Below are 20,387 nucleotides of genomic sequence, written 5' to 3' on the forward strand. Positions count from 1 at the left end.
AGTTCATGTATGTCTTATTCATGAACTCTCATATTTCAGTAATCATTTAGCAATATCTACAGGTACTAAATATTTAAACACTTTGTCTGCATCAGTATTTCACTGCACAGGTAGGCATTAATTCATAAGCTCTTACAAATAACTATTGAATCTTTATTACTTCATCAAATAATCATCTAAGCAATCATTGAAGGTATAACAATACTGATAAAAAATAAAATTAAAAACTCCAGAAACAAAACCAGCTTAGAAATAACAAAGATTGTTAAAGAGAGAGACATAAATGCACAGGCTGTATACGCATGAACATTACCTATCGGGATGTACAGTTTAATATGAAGCTATTATGTTACAATACAAGATGGAAATCTTGTGTCGCGCAAGTGAACGCTAATAGCAGGGAGATGATAGAGCTAAGGTAATAATCTTTTAGTGATCCTTCATAAGATGATTTGATATGAGGACAGTTGATTTTCCGAAACACAAAACTAACGTTGACTGTGAATATAGGCCTAATGGTTAGCTGATAGATCATGATGAATGATTCGTTGCTACCATATTTTTATAATATGTACTTTAATTGAAAATTGGAGACAAAAAGTTTATCTCAGAAATAATGGGTGAAAACTTAAAAACTGTTTGGATATTACAAAAAGTTTATGTAAAAAGACATAATATTCTTGATGTTTTACAAATTAAACCTAACAGCCAAGTATGTACAGAAACTGACTAGAAAAATATCTCTTGAGACTAAAAGCTCCTTTAAAATTGGCATATTATTGCACAAACAATATGGCAGAATTCTACATGGTTGAACACACAGCACCCTCAATTCTCCTCCTCCGAATCACTCTCCAATGGGGGCTCTAAGCCTGTCCGGAGGGATACTTGAATGTTTCGATTAATGCTGAGGGCAGGGAAAAACACACCGTGAAGGTTCTTGAATGCGATTGGTCCGTGAGGAAATCCGTCCACAAAGTAGGAGAGTCTGTGTCTGTCCAGGTCCAGGAGTAGACCCACCACACTCCCCCGCTTGATCCCCCCCTCCGTCCTCTCTGAATGATCATTGTTATGCATGAACCAGCTCCTCTTGTCATCTATGTACATGCTCCATCCTTTCTCATCCTTACCTAAAATTTAAACAATGCAATGTTTTATCAATATACATGTTCATCATATTGACAACAGAAATAACTCAAATTTTCTGATTGCAATTTAAAGAAAATTGAGTTATTCCCCTTATAAAATCTTGAAAAAGAAATAAAATTCTTGTTAACTACATTACTAACATTTTTGAAACAGAAACCGGGCTTATTTTTCTGTTTAATTTCCTAATTTTTCAAACAGCAAAATACATATGTACATGTATATAAATGTATCAGTTTTCATAAATTTGAATTAAGTGCCCAGAAGAGCTTGAAAACACCCCCCCCCCTGAAAAAAAAGGAAGATGAAATTATGCTTATGTAATGCATACATCATGTTCAGATTTGCAAAAAAAATTTAATTCACAGCTGTACAGAAAATGCTTATTGGGCACTTAAGGCCTAGTTCATTTCATGAATTTATATTGCTTTATCATGATTTCAATTTTTTTTAATGCAAACAATAAACTCATGAGTTTTCAATAAAAATAAATTCTCTATGCAGGTGTTTTTCTCAAGACTATGTCAATGTTATGGAAAATGTTAGGGTATCCCTAAGGCCTTCTTAAACTCTGACTATAAATTAATTAGCAGTTGTGGTTAAAGAAATATATTTCGACACTTTACTTCAAAGAATCTTAAATGTTAATCTGGTGGAAAAACTCTCTCCCTCTTCCAATATCTACCTACATCTTTCATATCAAGCTTTTCTCACAGTTCTAACTAGATGTAGGCTTACGTGGCTCCTAAAAATACTCCTATATCATAATTATTCTAGGAATTTTTAAAAATTAGAGTGTAAAAACTCTTCCATCAGACACTTTATTTCTAACGAGGACATTTAGTCGCCAACTTTCACTCCAGACAGGACAGATTTATACATCTTGGAGAGCTCTCTGATAAGACACTTTTCGATTTGATCTTCAGAAGTAATCAAAGGATGGGAGAAATAATTAAATTCTGGCTGATTAGTCTTAAATTTCTGTGGTCTATCTGCAGCTATCAATCAGCTGTTTTGGTTAAACATCTTGAAGAAGCTGGGCCTTCCCATTAACAAGTTTAGAGGGGATGTTTACAAGGCCGAGAGTGTCAGGGTGCTGGGTATTTGTTTGTCTTACCCCACTACAAAGAGAACTCTCCCCTCTGTTACTGGTATCATTAAACAGACACCTCCAGTACTGCTACACAGACTTCTTTCAGTCCAGTGTATAAATGTGGATTCTCCATTCAGAACTTTTTCATTGATGTAGGGGAGGGGGGGGATAACATATCATCAACGCTGGAGTATCATTTAATCCCCATTCATTATAAGGCATTGGGTGAGAGAGAGAGAGAGAGAGAGAGAGAGAGAGAGAGGGCACTAGCACTGTACTGTATGCTTAGAATTATCATGATGTAATTTTTCCTTCCGGTATTTGTATTTCATAGTTATTAATTAAACTGAATAAGATGATGTCATCAACAGATAAAAGGGCATAGTATGATCAAAAGCTGGCGGATGCATGCCGCCTTCCTATCTGACTAGGTTGATAGCCCCGAGTATTTTTAATGATGCACAGCTACAATCAGAATGCAGGAAAAACATTTGAGCAGTATTGCCCGGTGACATCAAGTTTATTAAATCTCAAAACAATCTGATATTGATTTTCTCTATCTTTCTCTCTCTCTTGATCAAATGTGATACCTGTTTCAATAGTGGTTAGAAACTGTTTGTATTACCAAGTGCTCTCTGGATTATTTCAATCAAATCTCATGGATAAAATTCTACTCAGAAGCATCATATGATATAATTCTCCGCAGGGTGCCAATGTATTTTTTTTCCAGAGATTTGTCAATTTCAAAGATATCCAAAGTAAAATTTTGCTGTTCATATCTTTGGAAAGAGTAATGAGATGGTGGATTTAACATAATTTGCTGGGGATAATCTAGCAGAAAGAGGTGGAAAAAAAGTTATAACTTCATGTCAAAAAGTTTATCAAAATACTGGCCATAAAATAAACAAGTCGTCAACCTGCTGAGTTGTAGAACACATCCAGCTATCTTCTCCCTCACGTTGGAATATTGCAAAGTCTCGCCATATAATCCCAAATTATTCAACAGCAGACATTCACTAGCGAATTTAATTGCCTCTATCTCAGCAAAAGTATCTTTTTTAGCTTGATAAATCTGAGAGCATCCTTGGTGTTTTTTCTTTGTATATCAAATTCTAGCTGAGATACTACATTGACCCCTGGTGACTCGGGAGACAGACAAATTACAAAATTAGAGGAAGAAGCCATTATTTGTAATGAAGAGGTTTTTTTCTCTTGTATTAATCGCAGATAATTATTGGCATTAGATTCATTTTCTCAAATGAAAGGAGTTTGATTTTATATTAAGAATAAGAAGTTATACATTTTTAAAACCTTCATCTCATGCTTGGCAATTTCTCTTTTGACAATTTTTGCCCAATTAATTTTATCCAAATCAAATAATCTAAATGCTACCAATTCCAAGATTTAGATTTTTCCATTCTTCTTACCTAGCATTTGGCATTTGTCTACATCAAATCTGGCAATTCCAATGGCAGGATCGGAGTGGCTGTCATAGCGATCGATGACCACTTCCCAGTAGTGAACTCCCTTGGAAAACCCCACCCCTCCCAACAGAATGCGGTGTTCATAGCTGTTACATGTGGCCGTCTGGTTGTCATTGGAGAATAGAATGTCGGGATGGGCAGAAAAAGGGTCCAAACTAAACCAAGCCACTGAAAAAAAAATATTTTATTTGAAAATGTAGTTGCATATTAAATCATTATTCAAAGTACTCATGCAACACTTATGCTCTTAAATCATACAACTAAAAATATAATTTTTTGGCAAAGTAATGTTCTCAGCACAAATGATTACAATCAAATCTGTGACACTCGCAGTCAAGATCAATGTCATCTAATGATCCCAAAAAGTGAGAGAAATTGATTATTTCAACCTTGATGACATTTGTTTGGTAAATTGAAATGTATTGCCTGGTAGATTGCATTCTCATGACCCTATACTTGTCCCCTACAGCTTTAGAAATCGTCAAATTTCTCCAGAGCTCCAACAAAGCAGACGGCAAGAGACTCTCAGTAAGAGGCCAGTGACACACATAACAAAGGACCCAGTGATTCTGATTCCTTCTACTCCAATAATTTGTCACCAAAGGTGTAAATGTGATGCCTTTAGCTAGATTTTTATCACCCAAATCATCGTCAAGGATTGATTGCTTTAGCCGAAAATTGACTGACGAATTTTTATGTCTTTCTATTAATAAGGAACAGCACCCAGTGTTAATTCATTTAATTTCCCCTTTTTATGAAGAACTCTTGAATAATTTGATAAAAAAATTCACAAAAACCATTAAACTGCTAATCGCAGTGATTTAATTCCCTAAATCATGCCCTTCTGTGATGAACCCGGCTTCTAATTCGTCTTCAATATCTTGTATTCTTGCCCTTTTACTGGTAATTCCAAACCACCAGGAAACTATTAGTGTTACTAAACTGAAATGGCAACAAATAAATTTTCATCAAGAGTACATTGTCTCCTGTCTTTTATTTCATGCACATACCTAACACCTACATCATCCCTTGTGGCTAAAGCCACTTCCAGACTAATGCAGGAGAGCTAGAGCGAATTAAGCTAAATACATGTACTTGGTTTTGAATACATGTACTTATTTTGGCCATGAAAATTCTATATCTTAAATTTACAGCAACCATTCTATATCAAAATTTAAATTTAATCAAAATAAACAATAGATGTATATGGTATACACTTCCACGCTGGCAGCGTAGTAGAACTTTTTTTTATATTCGAATGTCAGTTCCAATGTTCACAAACTATCAACCCCCCTCCCCCCCTTTCCGAGTCACTGATCGAGAAATGTAATTAGGATAGTACCTTCAGCTGTCTGGAGACTGATCGGGTCGCTGTAGTCACTGTCCCCAGAGTTGTTGGTGGCCTTGACCCTTGCAAAGTATGTACTGTTAAAGTGAAGGCCATCTACAGTACATATTGTTTCACTTCCCACATACACAACCTGTAAAAAGATATTCCATAATGACACATTACTATAATAACCTTATTGTAAACACAGCTTTAATTTCATTTGAACATATTTTATTGTATACATGTAATAAGATACTTATACAAATGGTTCAGACACATGTACAAGTTCTGACAACTTACTAGGTCTTTACAGTTAAAGCAATATGAGCTGTATATTCTAGAACTTTATTTTGCTGCAAAAACCTGCTAGTATGATAAGTTTGCATGTAACTTAAACTTTTATCATTATTAAGATTTGAACAAATCATTGATTTTTGTCAGAAGAAATATTTCTCTTCTAAGGAATATATACGGTAGTAGATCAATTTTGTACTGGACGACAACAATTCAATTTTGCTCCAGTTAAGCTTCATAAAGACTTTTCCCAAAAAAATAGGCCATAAGAAATTTAAAAACCATGATATTTTTGGTCATTTTAGTTCAAAGTAACATTTTCGTAAAAAAAAAAATTCAGCATGAAAATGCAGCTCATATTGTTTTAAAATGAATAAAAATATCTACTGATATAGGAATGAAAAAGAAAAATCTAAAAATATATACTGTAATTAAAAATACATGTATAGTAATTATCAATCATGCAGATCTCTACTAGCAATAAAGGACACGTTATTCCAATAAAAATCAACAAACAGATGATTTGCCAGTCGTAGGAAGCGATAATTTACTCAAAATTTTTATAGCACTTCATTTTTTGCTGTAGTTATGTTTTCAGAACCCATGCATTCAGCGATCAGAAACAATTAAATCCAATTAGCCCTTATTTTTTCCTCTACAGTTTCCTTTTTCTAGGTCTTAAAGCCATTTTTTTTTCTGAGCTAATCTTTTCCAGTAGGTAAATATAACACCTTTTTTTTAAACTGGAAGACATATTACTACTGCGACCGACAACAATCGATAAAGAATTTCTGTGGTTGCAAGAAAAAAAAAAAAGCCTTGCATAATTCTTAAGATTTACCTTAATATATTTCTACCACTGTTCTAGACAGAAATTTGTATTTTGCAAGATAATAATGGTTACAAACGTAAAGTTTTGCACTTGGCATATCCTGAAATATGGTAGATCTATTGGAATGGAATTCTTTAGTTTCGATAAAATAACATGAAAAATTTTAAAACAAGCATTCTAAAAGAGCTCAAAAGAAAAGGAGACATTTTTGCTGTTTTACATCTCGGCACAATGGTTAAAAGTAAATGCAGTATTCATAATGGGGCAGGGCTTAAGTTAGATACAAGTATATTAAAACACAAATCCAGTATCCATGAATACAAAATACCCAGCTTTTGAGAAAATTAAGCGACACCTGTTTCAAATTGAGGTTTTAAAGGATATTATACTAAAATCCTATTACCATTGATACATGTATTTTTCAGTAGATCTTTCTAAATTTCCTCATAAATAAGCAGCAAGCAGTGAAGCCTTCAATAATCTGTTTACCAGTATATGTAGATTCCTTTATATAAATTGATAGAATTTTGAATGTTTTGACAATAATGAAGATCTACTCTGGGGATTCTTGAAGAAACAGATTAATGTCTAGGAATTCCTTCATTTTCATTCAAAGTTGTAGGCCTATATGGTGCTTACAACTGTCAACTTTTATTTACTTCGAGTTTTCAAAACTAATATCTACCTTCATTTCTATTCTCATCATTTTAGATTTAATCTAACCTTTCAAATCTGAGCATCAAATTTACATAAGGCTTTCTGCTATATATCTAAATGACTTTCTCTCAAAGTCGCATGTCCCTATAATTTTCTACATGTCAGAGTCACACTTTCACCCTCCTATCTTTCCAGCTAAATGCCAGCTATGGGAATCGTCATTAATTTTATTTCTCCCAGGAATCTCCCTGTTACAGAAGTCTAGACGGACTATCTGGACTTGTCACATCAAGTTGACACCAACTTTCTTAATTCCAAATTCAATCAGAGCAGATTCACCCATAATTCTTCATCATGTCATCAAACACTGGACAGCCATTTTTATCAAATAAGGATTAGTGTTCGGGAATCAATACGACAACAATGGATGGTTATATTGATTAAGTTTCATTTATCCATTTTTATTTCACATTGAGTTTTTTAAATTACCAACTTCTGATTGATATATCCCCCCTTTGAAATTAAAACTTTATAGGTAATGACATCTGGTAGATACATCAAGAGTTTTATTTTTTTTTTCATTAAAAATTAATGAACTTTTACAGTTAGAATGAAGATAACAAACTTCACTCTTTAAAAAAAAAATGCATAGAAATTGTAACACAAAACGACTAATTTGGCTGGCATGGCCATAGTTTCCTAATACCGGTACTTTTATTCATCAAAGGCTTTATTTTTCCAAAAGTTTCCATCAAAACGAATGCCTTTTTCAGAGTGACTTAACCTAACCTTCAAGATATGCATATTGTAACGTAAAACTGAGAACTTGTTTGGCATGGCCTTTGCTTTCTTTTACTTTTTATTACTATAACCAGATTACATAAATGTTGAAGCAAAGTAAGGGCATACAGTACAGCCAGAAGTTGGTTACATTAGCTCCTCATGTGATACATGGCCAGGGGCTATAACACACAGTAAGAGAGTTATCAGATTGATGGGATCTCTGGGATTTCCCTATTTAATATTTCATAGCATGCAGATATTGCATTACTTTAGCGTTTCACTTTAATGGAAGTTAAGATGAAAGCAATGAGTCGAGACACCTCTAGCAGAAGGATAATAGCCACTAATAGCCAATTGTCCGCTAGGAACAGAAATGCTCTTTTTCCTTCTTCTCTACTCATGTTAATTGGTTGCCGTTTGAATGAAAGGCTATAAGGATTCCCTAATCATATCATTTCAAACCTGACTCGCTTGTGAAAGGCAGATGTAGAGGAAACAACTACCCAACATCTCTGACTGTGACACTGACTGGAATTTTACATAAAATCTATAGAGGGTCTAAACCTTTTAATATTTCTCTCAGTGAGAAGTAAAAAAGTCTTGTCCATAGCAGAAAAAAAAGAACCAATTGATGGCATGGCAGTTTTTTTTTTCTATTTTAGCTGAATGCTTGACAATAAAATATCACAATTTCCTGCTTCTATGATTGTAACACAGGGGAAAAAATCGTCAGGTTTCATTAGAAAACAAATTCATTAGGAGCAACAGTTATGATTGTTAGCTGTGAATCACTGTCATGCCTTATTTCCATTTTGAGTAAAAACAGGGAGTCCTGACTCACGGGACCTAATTTCATTACTCTCTACATCAAAGACTTTTACTCAAAATATGGGACTCATTTTTATTTCAATATTTGCATTTTCACAAATTTTGTGTGGCTTTTGGGTTTTTTTGTTTTCACTTTTCTAAATTCTGCTTTCAAATGGATTGGTAAATATTTAAAAACTACCAAGCCATCAATTTGAAACCATTAAATCAAGTATAATGATTTAAATTTGATTAATTTATTCTATTCATTAACACTTGGACAGATGAAACTAATGAGAACAGCTCCATACTACTTGGGGTGATTTTTTAATGAGCAAATTATAATGTGTGTTTTTGATTTTGACAAACAGTAATGTTGTCGCCATGTCCTGGACATTTAGTATTCTGGTGTACAGTTCCAAATTGCTTACTTGCTAACTCCTTCACATCAATCAATTGCTATTTCCATGTCTCTCACCCTGAAATCTCCCCTACAATCATTTTAATATCCAACTCCAGATCAAAGCTGCTCCAGACCATAGCTTTTTGCCTTTCTCTTACCCTGAAATCTCCCCCCCCCAACCATCTATCATCCAACTCTAGACCATAGCTACTCCACACATTAGCTATTTTCCTATCTCTTACCCTGAAATATTCCAAATTATCCACCATATATTTCCAGCGATAGTTTAATACTCCAGAATGTTGCTATTTTCCCATCTCTCATCCTGATATCCCCCCTACATTCATTAGCCAACTTCAGACCAAAGCTACTCCATACCATAGCTATTTCCCATCTCTTAACGACTGAACCCCCAACTCCAACATGTTACACCAGCTAACTCCAAACCAAAGCTCAAAGCTATACTCCATACTATAGCTATTTCTTCATCTCTTACCCTGAACCCCCTCTCCCCACAATCCACCATCCAACTCCAGACCATAGCTATACTCCTAAAATCAGCTATTTCCCTGACTCTTCTCTATCTCTGACATTAAACTCTCCCTCTCCCCCACCATTCACCTCCAGGCCATAGCTACTCCAGACCAAAGCTATACTCCAGACACTAGCTGTTTCCCTGACTCTTACCCTGAAATCTTCCTACATCCATCATCCAACTCCAGACCATAGCTACTCCAGACCAAAGCTATACTCCAGACAGTACCTGTTTCCCTGACTCTTACCCTGAAATCTCCCCCACATCCATCATCCAACTCCAGACTGTAGCTCTCCACCACCTTCCCCATGTGAGGCTGCCATGCAATGGTCACACTGTTGTTCTCAGCACTGCAGTCTTCTGGTACAATACTGGGCTTACCAGGAGCTGAAATTAAAGAAACAATTTTAACAGTAGCTCTCTCTTTTTTTCCTTTTTCGTTGAATGCTTCATTTGTGGAGTCAGCTTTAATAAAGATCCTGATCTCACAGGATGAGTAGGATAATTTTTCAATTAAAGGACAGGGAAAGGAAATGGATTTCATTTCGATTTCAATGTCGGTGGCAGCTAGCCTGAACTGTCAAGCTTTAAATGAGTACTCCTGATTGTTAGGGGAAAAAAATCTACATTCTGTAGGAAAAATCATCACTTGTAATTTGCTTCTTTCTATTTACATCACTAGCAATCATGTCAACATCTTTTTATGGCCAGATAATGCAATTTTGGCATCCTTAATTATGTATGAAATGCCCAGTTAACTTTCTCATGGAAAAAAAATCTAATAGATGCTCTACTTGAAATTCAATAAATCTTCTTTTTTTAAGTCTATGAACTTCAAAACAAGAGAAATTGAGTCAGGAAGTTCCATTTGTTTTTAGAAATATGACATTATACAAAAATTATAAAGGCATCTCAATAAATCAAACCAAAATGCTATTTTTTTAACAACAGGCAAAACAACCATGACAAAAAATGATGATTTAAAAATAAAAAAAACGCATTAAAATCATATCAAAACTTGCACCACACCAGAAGCTGTGAAAATTCCCCAATCCTTGAAAACATTATTACTGCTATTTCAGAAAAGTACATATACTCTATAAGATTGTTTACTTTTAATGAGTTTACATTGTCGTGAACATCAGGATGCATGATGCAAATACATGTTCACAATATTTGATCATAACCATTTGGACCCACCACTGAAGACCCCCCTTAACCCCCCCCCTTTTTTCATAAAGTGGGGCTTAGAGAAGAAACTGGAACTAATTTCTGTGAGCTCTCTGAGACTTGAGCTGTGTATTAGAGCTGTCAACATCATGTGATGCCATCCCCTGCCTGGACTGATAACCCATCCACATTGACAGCTGATTCCTGGCAGCTGGTCATCCTCTTGATAAATCACATGCTACAGACCACCTCTAGAAGTTGCAGGGACATTTTCTTATCTCTTCCATTTTTTATGCATTTCATTTATTTTTTATCTCCTAATACATATTCAGTAATCTAATCATCTGGAATCTATAATGCCAGCTCGGAGGTTTTTTTAATTGAAATTCTGAAGCTTGATACTGGTATTTATTTTAAAGCCATTTATCATCTGCATCATACAACAAAGAACAACACTAACATCTACAGTAGTGGTACCAGGGCTCGATAAATTTCAATAAATAGATACGGGAATTAAGATATAAATTTGACAAGACATAGGAAAGAGAGGATTTGAAACTGGCTTAGAAATAAAAATGCTCTGTGTTACTCAACCACACACTTCAATAAAAAGCTGCGATACAAAACAGAAAATAATATATTCTCTTGAGAAATCATCTGTCTGGTGTCTGTCACATGATCTATAAGTATGTCATATCTAGTCCCTCGGTGTTTGGGATGTTATGTACCAGAGCCAGACAAAGAACCGCAGCATCAATACTTGGCTGATTTTGTAGTGGCGATATTTTGGTTCCCATTAATTATACATTTGGTGCAGCATCTATTCTAGGACCCTGTATCTCCTCACACAAAGTACATTCAAGATCTTTTTCAAATGTAAACATTAGGGGGGATAATGATCATCATTAGCTAACATCCTTTTTTCTCCTCTTGTTGATGTAGTAATAAAAAGTGCAACATATAAAGGATTTGATCGTGCTTCAATGCATGCAATTGCCAAGCACACCATTCCTTGATCCGATAAACAGAGAGGGGGGTAAAACAAGATACCAAGCACACAGGGAGTCAGAATTTGACTTAACATGCATGAAAAACAAAACATGGTGTTATAATCAGGCAATGATCTACTAAAGTAAACTTGCCAGAGGCTTTATCTATTTCTAAAAAATCTCCATTCTCTGATTGTTTCATGTCAGATTCTAGATTGAGTAAATAGATTCCGTGCAGTGCATTGTCATTTTTATGTTGTTAGAGAAAAACTGGTAATGTGGGGTCCTGTACCAGTATGGGAGTCTGAAGCAAGGATATAACAAGGAGAGCTTGAACTTAGGAAACTGAGAAGATGAAGGCAGACAGAGGTGACAAAGAGATGCAAGGCAGACAACATTTTCTTCCTTTTTGTCTACTTACCCACACCCCCTGTACGCCAAATCAAAGAAAAAAGTGAGAAAATTAGCCAGTGAAGAGGGCGAGATACAGATTTTTCCATGATACTTACCTCAACCCGACTAAATTACATCCTACTTGAACAGGTAAAAATTCATCACCCTTCAGATGTGAGATAATAAGCTGTTTGCTTTGAAGCCGCATACAAGTAGCTTTTTCTTGTGAATAAAGTATAGAAGATTTTCCTCTGAAGTGTTTTTTATAAAGTTTACCCTTCATTGAGGGGCCATGTCAATCCCCCCCTTTTTTTCTCTCCCAAAATATCTAAATGACTTAGCGCCCTGCTCATCCCCCTGTCGCCTGCCTCCCCCTTGTATTTATCTAACACTATCTGGTTTGGCCCTGATGTGCTGAAACCTGCTGATTAAAGTCTTTTAATGTACATGATTGTTTTAATGATGTTGATAAGTGGCATAATTTGTTATATCTAATATGACTTCATCCCACTCAGAGCCGGAGAAGATCAGTCTAATTACATCCACTTTCAGCAACCCTCTCCAATGCTTTTCATCATCATCTTTTTTTGATGCTCTCGACAGAAATGGTACGCAGGTACCTTAAAGGACTTGAAGGTGTAAGGCACTCTGCTTAAACACTCTATGAAAACAGTTCTGTTCACCTAAACTCATGGACAGTAGAACATCTGTCCAAAAATTGGCTCGTTTAGATCTATTATATCCCTGATAATTCTCCTATCGCCATTTACTTAGCTTAAGGTATATATTTTCCCCAAACACAAATGCACTGAATTTTAGGTGTTACTTAGTTCATCTGGTAAAACTCGATCCACATTAATTGGCATCATTGTGGAGATATTCTTTAGACGTTTTTTATCATAAAAATGATAAAGAGACTCATAAAAAGGAAATCTGCTTGACCTGGGGGTTGTGCCACACAAGATTTAGTGGGGATGAGGTCTGGTATATTACCCGTATTATCACCGCATGGAATTCCTCACCTCACATTACTTCTGTTCAAATGTTGCAGTTCAAAAACTTTTTGGTACATGAATTCTGTTGTATATTGCAGATTTGAGTGCAGAACAAATTCTTTTCACAATTAAAAGTACAGATAAACACTGATTTAGTTAAGCATCATAGACAAGCAATTTCGAATTGTTACTTTGCTCTATCAATTAAGTATATTAAACAATTTTAAGATTTTAGAGTAATAAAACTGACTCGCTCTAAGTGTGGATTCTTAACAAGTAAATTTAGAGTAACTGTGTTTTACTAAATTTTTTTTCCTGATTTTCTTTCAAATCAAATCAAAAATTTACAATTTCTGCCTAAATTTTCTTCTTTTAGATAATGTTTGTAGAACCTGCACTGTAGAAAATTGATTTCCTGTACATTTAAAAGTGCATGCTTCCAACAGCTTTTGTCCCTCTAATAAAAAAAGAAATTGAATTTTCTGATTGTCTCAACTTTCTTTATTGATCTCAATTAATAATTGAAAATAATTTTTTTTTTCAATTTTAAACCTAAACACTTTAGAAAAAAAGTTTTGAAACTGCTAGGAACAATTCATATTCATGCACATGTAAACCTGATATCAATACATTGTAATGATACACACATGTACTTTTTTATTTCAAGCATACAATGAATATGAAGGAAAAAATGAGTACTCACTTTCATAGTGAGCGAGATCAGACCGCCATCGCCACAAAAGATTAGAAAACTTTGAGAGCACGGCAGCTGTACCTTTCAGTTGAAAAAAGTTCATGGTTTGAATGGCGTGAAGGGCGGGGCCACTGTCCAGGGTCAGGTCAAACTCTGTGGCGATGCGCGGGGTCAGCTCCATGTCCTTGTTGAAGTTCTGGTCGGCGGTGGACACCCGACTAATTAGGCTGCTAGATACCTGAAAAAGGTGGTAAAAAAAGTTTATATCAGCTGAAAAGCACAGAGTATTGGCAAATGGTACATGAAATACTCATGAAAAAATAAGTGGCATTCATTTTTTTTTAAAAGCTTGTTAAGTAGCATGTGTACTAATCAAAGTGGTGGGGGAGGATCTTGACTTCTTTGATGGATTCATGTTGTGGGCATCTAATATTTTCAAAGTTTCCTTATGAATCATGAATAGATTTATTATTGATGATTCCTTTGACTTTGATCATTCTGAGTTCCTGACCATCTATTGGTTCATTTGTCAATTTGATAATTTGCTAGATAAGTTTCTATCATATAAATACTAGGAATGTACTGTGCACAAAGTGTGTCCATTCACAGAAGCTTCATCCTGTGGGTGATTTATGGTCAGTTGCTGGGAGCCATAGGTCAGTCCGGATGGGTGTAATATCAACAGGTTCATCAGCTATCTTACACATCTGTCATTTAATGACAGGATATATCAACAGATTATAGCCAGAGAGAGAGAGAGAGAGAGAGAGAGAGAGAGAGGGAGGGAGAGAGAGAGAGAGAAGCAAATTTACTAAGTCTTGCATATCACTGATGCATAAAAGATGCATATATAATCTAGTCAATATCATTATCCACCCACTTTGTGATAAACCCTTAGATCAGCAATTTTTCTTTCAATATCTTGCCTGGGAAAATTCTCAGCGCTCAGAGTTATTACTGTTTCTTCATTATTTTCCCTATTTATGAATAGATAAAAAGACCTTCAATATCTTCTAGCAAAAACAATCATCTATCAAAAGACATGAGAGCTCATCCTCACTTTTTTCCAAGTTTCCTGTGTTACATCAGATGGACTCTTAATTTGCAGAGGAATTTCTCGCCCAAAAAAGTGATGAAAAGCAAACATTATCCATGTCTTTCATCTGTGGGTTAATATTGATTTTAATTACTATTTGTCTGTAAATCACGGCATCTTATCCAACTTGTCTACATTGCAACTGCCTTCAAGATAGTGGCAAAAGTATGAACATTTATCTCATAAGAGGGGAGAAAATTCAAGTCTTAAATGTCAAAGCAGTATCCATAATTCATGAGATGGAGTGAGAGAAAGAGTTGATAATGGTCACACAGGGTACCTGCTGTGGAGATAAAAACTCTATCAAATCCTTCTGATTTGGAATCTTTTTTAAATGACCCACATCTAATCACCTCCAATTTATGATAATGCAGGGAGAGAATCTGTATCAATGTAATGCTTTGTTTAATGATGCAGAGAGTACTACTATAAATGACCTCAAGCATAGTAATGATCTTGATTAGTGTGGGGGGTCATGGGAAGTCTTTGTTTACAGAGACAACTACAGCAGAGACTGAGAGGAACCTATTCTAATGAGCTTAAGTAATTAATGCATCCTCATTCATGAGTGATGGATTCCTTTAATGACTGTCTTCCGCTGTATTATAAATTTAGCAAGCCAAACAGAAAAAAAGCTCTGCAGCCTTTGGGGATCAACTTTCTGTAATGAAAATCTTCAGCCTTTGTGGTGTTACTGAGAGACTGTGCAATGAATAAAGAATCAAATAACACTAATTGCAGGAACAAACATTAATCCATGTGATGCTGTGTTTAAATTCCCCCATTTTCTTCACTTTTTCACTGAGCCACCATTTTTCATTTTCCACATCAAGTATGACATGTGATGAATTTGATACTGCATTACCATATTTAGCTCATTCAAGTTTGGAATTGTAATTTTTTTGTCCAAAGAAAACTGATAACTTTCTCCTGGATATTTTGACTTTGAGTGTGAAATATGACAATCATCAGGGAACAGATTATTTGAACATTAATAGAACTCTGGAGCCTTGGTCTCCCTAGGGAGAGCATGCCATATCTAGAAAATGTAGCTTCATTAATGCTAGAAATCTTCCCTCAGCCGAAGTGCAGGATTATCATTGTAATATACAAGACAGGTGAATTGAGATTCGTCTTGGAGACTGCAAGCTTGAAGCATTACAGAACTTTAACTGCCAGTCTTGGCATCCACAGCGAACATTCACATCACCTCAAGAGGAATAACAATACTGAGATTTTTATATATTGATCAATTATTATCTTTGACAGATGCAAATTGATACAAGTTATTTCAAGATGTATTTTATAAACTATAAAGCCAAACATCTCTGGGGTAGCTCAAATGGAAAAAGGCTTGCTTTGTGTTCCGAAGGTCATGACTCAATTCCCCATAAATGACAAAGCTATGTCAATTTAAGATAGATAATATTTGCTCTTCTACCATGAACTCAGACTATTAATGTTTTGGATGAGACTCAAACTACCATATGTTGTTCCATATGGGCTGGCACTGATAATTTCTCAAAGTCCATAGTAAGGTCTACCGTAAGCCTAAGTACTATAATGCAATGGCCTATCCATAACACTTTTAAAGCAAATGAAAGATTCTCTATGGGAACTTTAACAAGAATGAAATCAATCCACTTCACAAAAGAACATAATAAAATCTGCATGTTTTGCTTTTTCTTAAATTACTTTACCTCAAATATCAATCATTATTTCAATTCTAAGTCCCAAACTTTCTTGTTTGGTGCAAAATTAGTATTGAAGGACATGAATGTCCCAAAATGCTTTTCCTTTTTAATAGCCAAATTACAAGTGTATCAATGGTAACTAAGGAACTGGCAAAGACACAAAGAAAAACTAACAATCTAAAAACGACCCTGATAAATCAATGACAACAGCAAAAAACTTCATTTCCATCTCAAAATAGGAGAACTCTGGCAGCAAAAAATCCAAAGACTGACAGAGAACAAACTCATTTAAGATGAAATAGTTAAAAAATGTCAATGACAGAGCCTTTGATTCCTGTAAACTGTGATCATTTGTTGGGCCAAATGACTTTAATTATGTCCACATTATTGGAGGGAATGCCTGCTTTGATTGCAACATCATTAGGTATTTCTCTGCAGTGATAAAGTGACATCTGTCCTTAATACCAAGAATATCCATAGTCTTTGTATTGATGACCAATAAAAAAGACAATAAAGACACCCACCGAGAACCTCCTCACAAGAGGAAACCTTGCTATGCTGCCACAAGAGATGACCCATGGTCAGTGATTTCAGATAATTTATCAAGATTTCTGACATAATTGTCAAGCTATCTAGAGTCAATTCACCCTCTAACAGGACTTGTATATTTATGTGTAAACATTGAGAGAGCCAATGCTTCTTTGAATTCCCATTTATCAAGATCAAACTTCTGACCCCTCCTTAGAACTATGACCATGGGTCACTTAATGTCTTGATCTTAATTCCTGGACATCACTGGGAATGGAAAATGGCAAAGACCATATCTGCAGATTAACATTGGTGTAAATGACATAGGGAGGTCAAAAAGTGGACAAGGAGGGGGGGCTAAGGTTATGCTGATTGCAAACCCTGTCTTGACAACAAATTGTGTGTTGTATCTAGCAGCAAAATATTTTTCTCATTAAAAGAACCATGGCCAGATTCAATCAATATGATTTTTTTCTGATTTGACTTTAATCTCTTAGGTGTTCTGATTTACAAGTGATGTAATTGATTTCCTGCAGCTATTGGTTTTTTCCTTCTCACCAGGAACAAATGGATTAAACAGATTAAATGTACAAGTATAATACAAGCAGAACACTTACTCCCTCTCTTGGGAAAGAGTTGGCAATAGAGATTGGATTCAGGTATGGGTATAAACAAGCTATATACATCTCATAGAATGACTGTAAAAAGAGAATCACTGTAAGATTGAGGAGAACACAGTGACCTGGTTTATAGTACAGATGGCACTGTCACTATCGGAGACTGGCACAGCATAGATTCCACTGTTGGAAGCCAAAACCCCAGGATAGAGTTTCTGAAGCATGATACTGCTTATATGACTTTGGCTGAAGGGACAAAAAAGGGTCATATTTGTTATCAAATGAGCAAGATTAATGTTGCTGCAAGATAATTTGCAATTGCCAAAAAGATTGATAACTTCGTATTTTCTTTCAGTCATTGTAATAAAAATAATGATTTATTTTAAAGCAATGTTAAGGAATATTACATATGAACTAAAGTAAGATGTCAAGGATTCACATAGGACACAAGAGTTGAGTGTTTATAAGGAAATCTAACATGTTTCTTAATTCAGCCATTATGATTTGTAGTCAAGATACGGCTTTACAGGGCATATACATTGATCCTGCATCAGAAGATTTTTCTGTTCAATTCTTCGAGTTCAGCAGTCTTTTTTTCTCTCCTCAGCGAGAGCTGATTGGAACAGATTTATTACACATCGATCATTGACCGAACCTGGTGATATGTAAATATCTACTAACAGCACAGAATAATTCTCACAAAAAATTTGGCGATTTTGTCGGAGTAGAATAGCAGAGACAGGAAACCATTCCTGATCAATTTCTTCCCTCACTTTTCTCATCTGGACATCTTTAATCTCCGAAAAGGATATCCGTTGTATAACTTCCTAACAAATAAACAGACAATCCCCCCCTTTTTTTCAGCATCTGAAACTACAATGACTTGCAGCCCATTTTGAGTTCCCAATTTTCTCTGACTACGAGGCAGACCCCCCACAACTTGCACCATGATTTAAGTTTTCTTGGGGTGAGAAAGAGAGTAACAGTTCATTATTTTGTTGATCTTTTGCACACTGTTAAAGATTATAAGCAAGGAGGACCGATAGTAAATCTCTCCAATATCGTGCAACTGCTGTCAACTGCGGGCAGATAATGAGACTAAAATTTGTGGAAAACTTGGCTTTCTGGGGGCCAAATTATACACCCCTCCCTTTTTTTCATACAAAATAAATCATTCGTGTATCATAGAAAGCAGCCAAAAAAAAAAAAAATGGTTGCCTGATTTACAATTAACCCTCATATTGCTACCCTTGTCAAACCAGTTAGTGGCATGTTTCATAACAATTTGGATACAGGGAAGATAAGATAATAAAATATAAATGGATGCCCAGCCTTTGTAGTCCTGGTTATCATAACTCTTGATCTGATTCTGTACGTCTCGCTAATATCCCTAATAACTAATGATCCGTATCATGTACCTGCTTGTAGGAATGTGAAATTTAACAGATATATCTTTGTACCCTCCAGCAAATGGGGTGTCAAAGTTACAATGATATTGACAGCCGACTGCAGAAGACAATGGATAAAACAAATTAGTTATGATTCATAGGAGACAAAAAACTGCGTTTTTTCACGGTAAATGTGCTGGTGCTTACCCACATCACAGAGAATGCATACTGAAATAATAATTAATGGAAAGGAATCGTTGGGAGATTAGATATTATTGGGTCTTTCACATGTCCCAAGCACATCAAAGTGTTGGCCATAATTGAGTGAGCTTTATATTTGTTTATGCCTGATTGAGATCCACTTTAATTCCCTGTTGATTTTTATCTTAAAGATTGATTTTCACTTTAATTATCATAAAACAGAATAATTCACTGAAATCTCTATTGATTCACTTTCACTCTCATTATCTTTAATATGAACATGGATCTCCAGAAAGGCACATATATTAAAGTTCATCAGCATTGGATAATTGGGATTACCAATAGTTTGGTTACATATTCATTCAGTAGGGCCAATGAAGTTGAACAAATCATTTTACATGCTTCATAGAAAACTAATCAACACTGTATTTAGAAATATGAGCTTTTAAAAATATCACCGCTGACCTCCATTATGCCTGGTGAAAATTGTCAAGAATTCAACACAATCAAACCAAATACTGGAAAAAGTTTTGATAACAATTAAATGGATTGCATGACTAATGTCGTTTTTTTGCTTTTTCTGAATTGTGCTAGTCAATTAGCCAGAGAGAGCTATTATGGGCTTACCACAAAACGCGGTTAATATCTGATGCCCATACATTTTAGTGGAATAAAAACTACACTTGAAGCTGACAACTGCTAACTTTGGTGCTCCTTCTATGAAATTGGAAATCAATTAGTTGGCTAATTGTTAAATTAATAATTTACTTGCGATCTTGATTTATCACTAGTTTATTGAGCTTCTTATCGCAAAGAAACACACAAACATTCTCCTTTATTAGAGAAACCTTGGAACTCTACTGAAAACCATTCACACCAATAGTTTTTTTAAAAAACGGCCATGCAGGGTTTTCTACTATAATTGGCTAAACACTGGAGATCGAATTTCTGGCTATTTTTTTTTTCATTCTTTGGAAAATTCGACTTACAGACTCAGATGAAACGAAGAAGGGTCACTGCTTTACTTTTTGCGGTACAAAATGGGATTTTTTCTGCTATATTTTGTGTTATATAGACCTGTACAAATGATACAGGGTTACTGCTGTCATTTTTTGTTATACATGTACAGACCTGAAGAAATGAGGCAGGGTCGCTTTCTTTCAGGACCTCAATAGAAAAGTGCAGCAGTCCGGTTGTGCGCTGCAGCAATGCTGTACACTGGGAGGCCTGCTCCTTCAGCATGCTGATTTTGAGGTCC

The 20,387-nt window shown here is 35.3% G+C and overlaps 1 protein-coding gene across 4 annotated transcripts in view; it reads right to left on the bottom strand.

Moving 5' to 3' along the window:
- Nucleotides 1–650: 650 nt before the first annotated feature.
- LOC105338881 (E3 ubiquitin-protein ligase TRIM9) overlaps nt 651–20,387 on the bottom strand; it is a 27,081-nt gene continuing 7,344 nt past the window's right edge. For 2 of the 4 annotated variants that reach the window (XM_034470855.2, XM_011444171.4), the window contains exons 3-8: nt 20,261–20,387; nt 13,687–13,843; nt 9,612–9,751; nt 5,066–5,204; nt 3,667–3,891; nt 651–1,130 (exon numbers count right to left, since the gene is read on the bottom strand). The exon at nt 20,261–20,387 is cut by the window's right edge and continues 107 nt beyond it. In XM_034470855.2, the coding sequence (XP_034326746.2) occupies nt 829–1,130; nt 3,667–3,891; nt 5,066–5,204; nt 9,612–9,751; nt 13,687–13,843; nt 20,261–20,387 (1,090 nt within the window). In that variant the 3' untranslated portion in view covers nt 651–828. Of the gene's footprint in view, nt 1,131–3,666; nt 3,892–5,065; nt 5,205–9,611; nt 9,752–13,614; nt 13,844–20,260 lie in introns of all 4 variants that reach the window. The other 2 variants (XM_066086824.1, XM_011444169.4) reach the window with 1 other exon arrangement.

The sequence above is a fragment of the Magallana gigas genome, chromosome 6, assembly GCF_963853765.1.
Source record: "Magallana gigas chromosome 6, xbMagGiga1.1, whole genome shotgun sequence".
In the NCBI taxonomy this organism is placed as follows: Eukaryota; Metazoa; Mollusca; class Bivalvia; order Ostreida; family Ostreidae; genus Magallana; species Magallana gigas.